Source organism: Mustelus asterias, chromosome 12 (genome assembly GCF_964213995.1).
Source record: "Mustelus asterias chromosome 12, sMusAst1.hap1.1, whole genome shotgun sequence".
Lineage (NCBI taxonomy): Eukaryota > Metazoa > Chordata > Chondrichthyes > Carcharhiniformes > Triakidae > Mustelus > Mustelus asterias.
Window position 1 is genome coordinate 75,982,089 of NC_135812.1, and position 12,508 is coordinate 75,994,596.

The 12,508-nt window shown below is 52.1% G+C and overlaps 1 protein-coding gene across 1 annotated transcript in view; it reads left to right on the plus strand.

Moving 5' to 3' along the window:
- Positions 1-5,732: 5,732 nt before the first annotated feature.
- mycbpap (mycbp associated protein) overlaps positions 5,733-12,508 on the plus strand; it is an 86,250-nt gene continuing 79,474 nt past the window's right edge. The window contains exons 1-2 of the mRNA XM_078225984.1: positions 5,733-5,862; positions 11,276-11,406. Of these exons, the coding sequence (XP_078082110.1) occupies positions 5,733-5,862; positions 11,276-11,406 (261 nt within the window). The remainder of the gene's footprint in view (positions 5,863-11,275; positions 11,407-12,508) is intronic.

Consider the following 12,508-nt stretch of genomic DNA (forward strand, 5'->3'; position numbering starts at 1 on the left):
AGTGGAGTCTATTCCCACTGGACAGGCTGAAATCAGCGTGCTGAGCGGGCCACTGCACATGCGCCAATCTGTCAGCCCTGCCCCCAAAAAGCCCCATCCCCTTGGCACTGCCTCATGCCCGGGGAGGGGGATGGAGCAGGTAGCTAGGGAACCAAGTGTGGAGCAGGAACTGAAAACAGTGGCTTCAGTCTTCCCAATATTTAATTAGGGGAAATTTCTGCTCACCCAGCACGGGAAACAGCACTTCAAAAGCACTGGAGGCTGTTAACCAAGAAATGGCTGAACTGAGGTTATATGCACAACAGACACAATATGCAGTGGACTACCAGTTAGCACAACAAGGGGGAGTGTGTACAATTATAGGCAATAAATGTATAACCCATGGCACAGACGAGTCCTACAACATTACACAAGTCATCAACAACTTCAGGGAACAACTTGATAGCTTAGACAGGGACCCAAGAAAGGAAGTAACTGGCTGGAGTGGCTAATAGGGGGGGTCCTGGGAATCTTACTTATTACATGGATTGGTCATACTCATTTCAAGTGTAATTGTCGGATGCCTGAAGGTCTGCTACAAGATTATGGCGACAAGAATTGTGATGTGGAGATGCCAGCGTTGGACTGGGGTAAACACAGTAAGAGTTTTAACAACACCAGGTTAAAGTCCAACAGGTTTATTTGGTAGCAAATACCATTAGCTTTCGGAGCGCTGCTCCTTCGTCAGATGGAGTGGAAATGTGCTCTCAAACAAGGCACAGAGACACAGAAATCAAGTTACCAAGAATACTGATTAGAATACGAATCCCTACAACCAACCAGATCTTAAAGATACAGACAATGTGGGTGGAGGGAGCATTAAGCACAGGTTAAAGAGATGTGTATTGTCTCCAGACAGGACAGCCTGCAAGTCCAGGAGGCAAGCTGTGGGGGTTACTGATAATGTGACATAAATCCAACCTCCCGGTTTAGGCCGTCCTCATGTGTGCGGAACTTGGCTATCAGTTTCTGCTCAGCGACTCTGCGCTGTCGTGTGTCGTGAAGGCCGCCTTGGAGAACGCTTACCTGAAGATCAGAGGCTGAATGCCCATGACTGCTGATGTGCTCCCCCACAGGAAGAGAACAGTCTTGCCTGGTGATTGTCGAGCGGTGTTTGTGAAGAATTGAATAAAAATAAAATAAAATAAAACGACAAGAATTGTGCCAGGAGCCAGTGTACCCATCGAAGAAAAACCACTAATGAAGATCCCCGAAGACATCAGAAGAAACGAAGAAGGAAAGAAGAAAACTGAACTCTATATTGAATGTATAATTGTTGGTCTAGGGATTATTAATGCCATAATCCGACCAAAAGTGGGGACTGAAGTAGGAAAAATATACAGAAGAGTACACTTTAAAAATGACTGCCTGGCACATAAAGAGTTAAGACCACAAACAGGCACTGACTCTTAGCCTAGACAATTATTTAGGATTAAAGACACTCAGACAACTACTTGTAAATTAAAATATGCAGGAATTAGATACTGCAGGAAGCCAGTGGAAATAGGGACAAAAGGGTCTGGTAAAGAGATTAGCTACAGGTGGGATCGGGAATACAAAATGCAGGAAAACCAATTACTGTAAACTACTGTATGAATAGATCGAAACTAAAGTCATTGATAGTCACTGACGTAGGAAATGTATCCATTCATAGAACAATGCGATGTTAACATGCTTATGTCTGTATCTGTCTGTATTTGTCTATAACGATGTGTTTAACGATCGATCACCTACTTGATTACAATGATGTGATAATGGCGAGATGTCCGGTCCATCTACTGTGTAAAGGGTATAAAGATGGACCGCTCCTATTGTCTCATTGAGAGAAGGTAGCTGTCTAGAAGCACTGCGGAGTGCCAGTGCCTTTTCTCCACGAAGCTTCATCAAAATAAAACTGTACTGTTGAAACCTTCAAGCCTGACTCTCAAAGTGGCATTTTTTCCCCAACACCCCTCCCCCTTAACCTGCCCCCCCCACCACACCCCTCCCCCTTAACCTGGCCCCACCCACACCCCTCCCCCTTAACCCGCCCCCCCCACACCCCTCCCCCTTAACCTGCCCCCCCCCCACACCCCTCCCCCTTAACCAGCCCCCCCACCACACCCCACCCCCTTAACGTGGCCCCTCCACGACACTCCCCCTTAACCTGGCCCCCCCCACACCCCTCCCTCTTAACCCGGCCCCCCCACCACACACCTCCCCCTTAACCCGCCCCCCCCACACCCCTCCCCCTTAACCTGCCCCCCCCACATCCAACCCCCATAACCTTGCCCTTCCCCCCCCCCCCCCCCCCCGTAGCATGGTGCCCCCCCTAACTTGCCCCCCACCGGTAACCTGCCACCCACCCCCGCCAACCTGCCCCCTGTAACCTGCCCCCCCCCCGGTAACCTACCCCCCCCCTCCCCTCCCCCCGGTAACCTGCCCCCCCCTCCCCCCGGTAACCTGCCCCCCCCTCCCCCCGGTAACCAGCAACCCCCCCTCCCCCCGGTAACCTGCCCCCCCCTCCCCCCGGTAACCTGCCCCCCCCATCCCCCCTGTAACATGCCTCCCCCTCCCCCCAACATAACCTGCCCCCCCTCCCCCTCCCCCCGGTAACCTGACCCCCCCTCCCCCCGGTAACCTGACCCCCCCTCCCCCGACATAACCTGCCCCCCCAACATAACCTGCCCCCCCAACATAACCTGCCCCCCCCCACATAACCTGTCCCCCCCCAACATAACCTGCCCCCCCCAACATAACCTGCCCCCCCCAACATAACCTGCCCCCCCCAACATAACCCGCCCCCCCAACATAACCCGCCCCCCCCCCACATAACCCGCCCCCCCCCCACATAACCCGCCCCCCCCCCACATAACCCGCCCCCCCCCCACATAACCCGCCCCCCCCAACATAACCCGCCCCCCCCAACATAACCCACCCCCCCCAACATAACCCGCCCCCCCCAACATAACCCGCCCCCCAACATAACCTGCCCCCCCCAACATAACCCGCCCCCCCAACATAACCCGCCCCCGCCCCCCCAACATAACCCGCCCCCGCCCCCACCCAACATAACCCGCCCGCCCCAACATAACCCGCCCCCCCCAACATAACCCGCCCCCCCCAACATAACCCGCCCCCCCCCCAACATAACCCGCCCCCGCCCCCCCAACATAACCCACCACCCGCCAACATAACCCGCCCCCCCAACATAACCCGCCCCCCCCAACATAACCCGCCCCCCCCAACATAACAAGCCCCCCGCAACATAACCCACCCCCCCAACATAACCCACCCCCCCAACATAACCCACCCCCCCCAACATAACCCACCCCCCCAACATAACCCACCCCCCCAACATAACCCACCCCCCCCAACATAACCCACCCCCCCCAACATAACCCACCCCCCCCCAACAACATAACCTGCCCCCCGCCCCCCAACATCACCCGCCCCCCCCCAACATAACCTGCCCCCCCCCAACATAACCTGCGCCCCCAACAACATAACCCGCCCCCCCCCAACAACATAACCCGCCCCCCCCCAACAACATAACCCGTTCCCCCCCCAACAACATAACCCGCCCCCCCCCCAACAACATAACCCGCCCCCCCCCAACAACATAACCCGCCCCCCCCCCAACAACATAACCCGCCCCCCCCCCAACAACATAACCCGCCCCCCCCCCAACAACATAACCCGCCCCCCCCCCAACAACATAACCCGCCCCCCCCCCCAACAACATAACCCGCCCCCCCCAACAACATAACCCGTCCCCCCCAACAACATAACCCGCCCCCCCCCAACAACATAACCCGCCCCCCCCCCCAACAACATAACCCGCCCCCCCCCCCAACAACACAACCCGCCCCCCCCCCCAACAACATACCCCGCCCCCCCCCCCAACAACATACCCCGCCCCCCCCAACAACATACCCCGCCCCCCCCAACAACATAACCCGCCCCCCCCCAACAACATAACCCACCCCCCCCGCCACAACATAACCCGCCCCCCCGCCACAACATAACCCGCCCCCCCCCCAACAACATAACCCGCCCCCCCCCCAACAACATAACCCGCCCCCCCCCCAACAACATAACCCGCCCCCCCAACAACATAACCCGCCCCCCCCCACCCAACAACATAACCCGCCCCCCCCACCCAACAACATAACCCGCCCCCCCCCCAACAACATAACCCCCCCCCCCCCAACAACATAACCCGCCCCCCCCCCAACAACATAACCCGCCCCCCCCACCCCAACAACATAACCCGCCCCCCCCACCCCAACAACATAACCCGCCCCCCCCACCCAACAACATAACCCGCCCCCCCCACCCAACAACATAACCCGCCCCCCCCCCCAACAACATAACCCGCCCCCCCCCCCAACAACATAACCCGCCCCCCCCCCCAACAACATAACCCGCCCCCCCCCCCAACATAACCCGCCCCCCCCCCCAACAACATAACCCGCCCCCCCCCCCAACAACATAACCCGCCCCCCCCCCAACAACATAACCCGCCCCCCCCCCCAACAACATAACCCGCCCCCCCCCAACAACATAACCCGCCCCCCCCCCCAACAACATAACCCGCCCCCCCCTCCCCCAACAACATAACCCGCCCCCCCCTCCCCCAACAACATAACCCGCCCCCCCCTCCCCCAACATAACCCGCCCCCCCCCCCCAACAACATAACCCGCGCCCCCCCCCCCAACAACATAACCCGCCCCCCCCCCCAACAACATAACCCGCCCCCCCCCCCCAACAACATAACCCGCCCCCCCCCCCCCAACAACATAACCCGCCCCCCAACAACATAACCCGCCCCCCCCCCCCCAACAACATAACCCGCCCCCCCCCCCCCAACAACATAACCCGCCCCCCCCAACAACATAACCCGCCCCCCCCCCCAACAACATAACCCGCCCCCCCCCCAACAACATAACCCGCCCCCCCCCCCCCAACAACATAACCCGCCCCCCCCCCAACAACATAACCCGCCCCCCCCCCCCAACAACATAACCCGCCCCCCCCCCCAACAACATAACCCGCCCCGCCCCCCCAACAACATAACCCGCCCCGCCCCCCCAACAACATAACCCGCCCCGCCCCCCCAACAACATAACCCGCCCCCCCCCCCCCCCCAACAACATAACCCGCCCCCCCCCCCAACAACATAACCCGCCCCCCCCCCCAACAACATAACCCGCCCCCCCCCCCAACAACATAACCCGCCCCCCCCCCCCAACAACATAACCCGCCCCCCCCCCCCCAACAACATAACCCGCCCCCCCCCCCAACAACATAACCCGCCCCCCCCCCCAACAACATAACCCGCCCCCCCCCCCCAACAACATAACCCGCCGCCCCCCCCCCCCCCAACAACATAACCCGCCCCCCCCCCCCCAACAACATAACCCGCCCCCCCCCCCCCCAACAACATAACCCGCCCCCCCCCCCCCCCAACAACATAACCCGCCCCCCCCCCCCCAACAACATAACCCGCCCCGCCCCGCCCCCCCCCCCCCAACAACATAACCCGCCCCGCCCCGCCCCCCCAACAACATAACCCGCCCCCCCCCCAATTAGCTATCTCTCTCTCAGCCTCTTACCCAGCCTGGTCTCCATAGAGACGCGGAGCTATCGGCGCGTTGCCCCGGAGACGGGCCTTACTCTGTTGTATCAGCCTCGAGTTTAAGTCGGGAAGATGGGGACACGGACTCCCTTTAAAGGCTCCCGGAGGGACGGCGGCTTGAGGACCCCGCCTGGTAAGGGTGAGCGGGAACCCGGCGCCCGGGGGACTGGGGCAGCCCGAGACAGAGATCTCCCCCTTGGAGGTGAGTGCGCAGAATGGACCTGGGACAGCGGGGCCGGAATCCGACCAACCCCCATGGGGGTTGGGGCCTCCTTTGGACAGGGATCTGTCCCCAGGAATGGGGATAGAGACTGGCCTGGGTCAGGCATTTCCCCCCAGGGACAGTGGATAGGGGTTGCCACAGGACAGGGACCTCCCTTTGCGGGTGGCTGGGAGTTAGGGGTCGCTCCTGGACAAGAATTCACCCCAGCTGATAGGGAAGGCGTAAAGCTCCATCTATCCATCACACAACACCGTACAGATCACCTTCAATAAACATCACAGAAGCCTCTCACATGAACTTCATCAAACAATCTTGGACACTGAGCCACAGAAGGAGATATTGGGTTAGAACTGTTGTAAGTTAGGACACCAGCTGAGTTTTGAATGACCAGCCTATCAAGTCTGCTCGGCCATTTAATATGATCATGGTTGATCGGACACTTCAATGCCTTTTACACACACTATCCCCATAACCTATTATGTTATGAACAAGTCTGGTGAACCTTTGTTGCACACCCTCTATGGCAATAATACCCTTTCTGTGAGCTAAGGGGACCAAAACTACACACACTACTCCAGATGCGATCTAACCAAGCTCCTATATAATTGAAGCAAGACCTCTCTACTCCTGTGGTCGTCATCTTGTGATAAAGGCTAACATTTCATTAACCTTCCCAGTAGCTTGTTACACCCACCTGTTAACCTTCAGTGACTTGTGGACAAGGACACCCAGGTCCCTTTGTACATCTACACGTTTGAATTTCTTACCTTTTAGGAGAAAGTCTGCACATCAGTTCCTTCTACTAAAATGGAATACCTCACATTTTTCCTCATTATATTCCTTCTGTCATGTTCTTGCTCACTGTCTGTCCAAATCCTCCTGTAGTCACTTAACATCTTCCTAATAATACACACTCCCACCTAGCTTTGTATCTATCATCTGTAAACTTGGAAATATTACATTTGGTCCCCACATCCAAATCAGTGAGCTGAGATCGGCAAATTTGGGCAATGTGGAAATAGGTGGTCTTGCTGATGATGATAATATGAGATTGGAAGTTCATCTCAAGATCAAATGCCAGGGGGAGTTGCGACAAACCGACTTAATCTCAGACTATTGCCAGGCAGAGTGATGGAGTCAGTAGCTGGTGTAGAGAGTTTGGAGTGGGGACTGAAAAGAGCAGCTTTCGCCTTCCCAATGTGAAAATTAATGCTACACCTTTGACTAATGCTACCAAGGGTGTGGGTATATGTGGATGAGACAAAGGAAGGAGCTAAGGATATGGCCTGTGAGACACCAAAGGCAGAAGTATAGGAGCAGGAAGAGAAACCATTGCAAGTGATTTTTCTAGCTGTTATTAGATAGATAAGAATGGAACCAAATGAGAGCAGTTCCACCCAGCTGGACGAGGTGTTGGAGACGGATAGTGTCGTCAACCGTATCAAAGTCTGCAGACAAGTCAAAAAGCATGAGGAGGGCAAGTTTTTAACCTTTATCACAGTTAGAGGATGTCATTTGTGACTTTGATAAGAGTCAGTGGAGGGATTCAAACATGGAGTTCTGGGAAAGATGGGGTTGGATTTGGGAGGCAACAACATGTTCAAGGAGGGGCGGCACTGCTGCATCACAGCGCCAGGGACCCAGGTTCGATTCCCAGCTTGGTCACTGTCTGTGTGGAGTTTGCACATTCTCCCTGTGTCTGTGTGGGTTGCCTCTGGTTGCTGTGGTTTTCTCCACAGTCCAAAGATGTGCGGGTTTGGTGGATTGGCATGTTAAATTGTCCCTTTGTTTCAGGGAGTCTAGCTAGGGTAAATGCATGGGGTTCTGGGGATAGGGACTGGGTGGGTTGTGGTTAGTGCAGAATCAATGGGCCAAATAGCCTCCTTCTGCATTGTAGGATTCTATGATTCTATGAGTTTGAAGAGGAATGGGAGGTTAGAGATGAAGTGGTACTTTGCAAGGATGGTGGGATGAATTTTGTTTTGAGAAAAAGAATGATGATGGCAAATTGGAGGGAACAGAAGCATCGTGATAATTTCAGTGGATTAATAATCCACAGGATCAAACTAATGCTCCAGAGACAAGACATCAAATCCCATTACAGCAACTGAGGAAATTTAAGTTTGGAAATATGGAATTAAATACTGACCTCAGTAATAATAAAATTACTGGATTGTTGTAAAAACTCATCTGGTCCACTAACGTCTTTTAAGGAAGGAAATCTGCTGTCCTTATCTCACTCAACTGATCGAGTCAGTGATTTCAACCTCCATCTCAACCCATGATGCTCAGCCCAGGTTAATACTGTTGGAAACAAGTTCAAATCCTCTCACAGCAGCTGGTGGAATTTAAATTCAATTAATAAGTAAATCTGGAATTATACTCAATAATGGTGATTGTCAATCTACTGGATTATCGTAAAAACACATTTGGTTCACTCATATCCTTTAGTGAGGGGAATCTTCCATTCTTACCTGGTCTAGCATACATGTAGCTCCAGACAGCAATGAGGTTGACTCTTAATTACCTTTGAAATTACATAGGAAGCCATTCAATTTTATGAAAACGCTACATTAAAACAATAATAAAATCTGGCATTGACCTAGGCACTGGAGATGACAAAGGCACACCTTGACCTTGCAATGCCCTCATCACTAGCATCTGGAGAGTTGTACCAAATTGGGAGAGTTTCTCCACAGACTAGTCAAGCATCAGCCTGACATAGTCATACTCACTGAGTCATATCATAGAGTCAATGTCCCAGACTCCTCCATCCTATCTCACAGGAAGAGCAAACTGGGCAGAGGTGGTGGCACAATTCAAAGGGAGTGACCTGGGGAATTCACTACATTGACTTTGGGACTCATGAAGTTTCATGACATCATGTTAAACAGAGTTGTAATGGCACAGAAGGAGCCCATTCAGCCAATGAGTCAAGGCCAGGTATCTAGAGCAATCTAGTCAGTTCCATTCCCCACCTTTAACCCCACAGTTCTCTTCTCTTAAGTGCTCACTCAAATTTCTTTTGAAATCATTGATCTCTACTGCTAGCACCTTCCAAGGCAGTGGTTTCAGGTTATTACCACTCACTGCATAAAAAAATTCTTCCTGACATTCACCGACGCACCACTTACCCAAAACATTAAATCTGTATCTTCAATCCATGTCTCATCAGCTACTGGGAACAACATTTCTTTTCTACCTTATCTAAACCTACTATAAACTTGTACAACTTTCGTCTAATCTCCTTTGCTCCAAATAGAACAACCCGAGCCTCTCCAAAGTAATTGTGTTGCTAAAATCCCCCATCCTTGGCCAAGGTTTTCTGGCCTTGCCATGGTGTGTACCACTGACATGCCAGCCAAAAGTCCATTGACTTCAGTAGCATGGGTAAATCCTGTGGGTGGGCTGGACAAGAGCCCGCCTCTTGTTTTTAAATCCTTTCATGCTCTTTCCTACTTTTGTAATTATTCCAACTGCACAACTCTCCGTGATACCTCAGCTGCTTTAATTCTGATGTGGAGATGCCCGCGTTGGGTAAGCACAGTAAGAAGTCTCACAACACCAGGTTAAAGTCCAACAGGTTTATTTGGAAACACAAGCCACAAGCTTTCAGAGCACTGCCCCTTCATCAGGTGAGTGGGAGTTGTGTTCACAAACAGGACATATATAGACACAAACTCAATTTACAAGATAATGGTTGGAATGTGAGTCTTTACAGGTAATCAAGTCTTAAAGGTACAGACAATGTGAGTGGAGAGAGGGTTAAGCACAGGTTAGAGAGATGTGTATTGTATCCAGCCAGGACAGTTAGTGAGATTTTGCAAGCCCAGGTAAGTCGTGGAGGTTACAGATAGTGTGACATGAACCCAAGATCCCGGTTGAGGCCGTCCTCATGTGTGCAGAACTTGGCTATCGGTTTCTGCTCAGCGATTCTGCGTTGTCGTGTGTCATGAAGGCCGCCTTGGAGAACGCTTATCCGAAGATCAGAGGCTGAATGCCCGTGACTGTTGAAGTGTTCCCCAACAGGAAGAGAACACTCTTGCCTGGTGATTGTCGAGCGGTGTTCATTCATTCGTTGTCGTAGCATCTGCATGGTCTCCCCAATGTACCATGCCTCGGGCATCCTTTCCTGCAGCGTATCAGGTAGACAATGTTGGCTGAGTTGCAAGAGTATGTACCGTGTACCTGGTGGATGATGTTCTCACATGAGATGATGGCATCCGTGTTGATGATCCGGCACGTCTTGCAGAGGTTGCTGTGGCAGGGTTGTGTGGTGTCGTGGTCACTGTTCTCCTGAAGGCTGGGTAGTTTGCTGCGGACAATGGTCTGTTTGAGGTTGTGCGGTTGTTTGAAGGCAAGAAGTGGGGGTGTGGGGATGGCCTTGGCGAGATGTTCATCTTCATCGATGACCTGTTGAAGGCTTCGGAGAAGATGTTGTAGCTTCTCCGCTCCGGGGAAGAACTGGAGGACAAAGGGTACTCTGGCCGCCGTGTCCCGTGTTTGTCTTCTGAGGAGTTCAGTGCGGTTTTTCGCTGTGGCGGGTCAGAACTGTCGATCGATGAATCGAGTGCCATATCCTGTTCTTATGAGGCCATCTTTCAGCATCTGGAGGTGTCTGTTGCGATCCTCCTCATCCGAGCAGATCCTGTGTATTCGGAGGGCTTGTCCGTCGGGGATGGCTTCTTTAACGTGTTTAGGGTGGAAGCTGGAGAAGTGGAGCATCGTGAGGTTATCCGTGGGCTTGCGGTACAGTGAAGTGCTGAGGTGACCGTCCTTGATGGAGATGCGTGTGTCCAAGAATGCAACCGATTCCGGAGAGTAGTCCATGGTGAGTCTTTTGGTGGGATGGAACTTGTTGATCTCATCATATAGTTGTTTCAGTGATTGTTCGCCATGAATCCATAATTCTGGCCCTTGTTCATGTATAATTTTAATTGTTCCTCTATTGGCATACATGTCTTCAGCTCCCAAGCCCCAGTCTCTGGATTTCCTTCCCTATACTTATTTTCCTCTGTACCTCACCTGTCTCTTTTTGTTCAATATCTGACCCAATGAGCAGGATTTTATGAGCATCTCTCATCCCAAAACCGTAAAATCCCACTCGAGGTCAACGGACCTTCCCGTTGTCCGCTCCTTGCCCGCTCCCATTCCCATGATGGGTGGGCGGTAGAATTCCGGCAAATATCTCCTTATGTAGATCGGTTATTTTTTTAATCAATGTCCCTGTGAAGCACCTTGGGATATTTCATTCTGTTGTATAACAGTGCATTCTATAAATGTTGTTGTTGTGTTTTGATCTCTTCTGCACAGCTGGAATAAAAGCACATTTGCAATATTTTTAAATCAATCTTTGTGATGGAATGTCCTGTGGAATGATTGTTGTGTTTAGTAGAAAAGAAGAAAGAAAATAAAAAAGAAATTGAGGAGATTATCCCAATTAAGGAGGAACCAGAGAAGGAAGATATTTTGAAGGGAGAGGACATCATGGCCCTAGCAATAAAAGCAGAGGACCTGGATCAGGTATGGAGAGACATTTTATTTGTACCGTTTTAGTGGTGTATGTTTGGAATGTGACTTTGGGTTTTCCTGTGAAGGTCAGTTTTATGGAGAAACCCAGATGAAAGGCTTCGGGACCTGAACATGACTCCACCAGGGTTACGTGTCAGCTGACACTGCCCTTTGTTACTGCATAATTTGGCTCCATAGTGCCCTTTTTTTTTGGTGTGCTGTTTTGATTCCAAACTGGCAGCCGTGACATCCACACTCACATTTGGTACGTGCTGTACTGAACATCGTTTTGATGAAAGCATTAGCTTCTTCAGGGAGTGTAAACCAGAATGTAGATAAGTTGTGACATTGATCTCAGTGGAACACTGATTTGATGCAAGCCTCGGTATTTTGTCATGTTCAGTACCATTAGCAATCGCTCAGATAATGAAGCAACTCAAACCTACAGGAAGCAAGAATTGGGAAACATTTAGGCTTACGCTGATAGATACCACATGAGTGCCGGGCAATCACCATACCCAACAAGAGCGATTCTAACCTGCAACGGCATTACCATTGCTGAATCTCCCACTATTAAAATCCTGGAGGTTACCCATTAACCAGAAACTGAACAGGACCAGTCACATAAACATTTTGGTCGCAAGATTAGGTCAGTGACTTCACACCCTGAAACCTGTCCACCATCTCCAAAGCACAAGTCAATTCTTGCCTGGATGAGTGTAGCTCCGACAACACAAGAACTTGACACTATCCAGTGCAAACAGCTTGCTTGAAGAACACCCAATATGCTACCTTAAACATTCACTCCCTCCATCACTGACACAGTGACAGCAGCGTGTTCCATCTACAAGATGCAATGCAGCAACTAACCAAGGTTCCTTCACCCAAACCTGCAATCTCTACTGCCTAGAATGTTAAGGGCAGCAGAGGCATGGGAGCGCCACCACTTGTAAGTCCTTCCCCCCATCCCAAGCTGCACAACATTCTGTCTTAGAATTAAATTGATGTTTTTCACAGTCACTGGATTAGAATCCTGAAACTTGCTCCATTAATCACACAGAGTGTACCTTTAACACATGTTCAGCAGTGATTCAAGAAGTTGACACACCTAAAA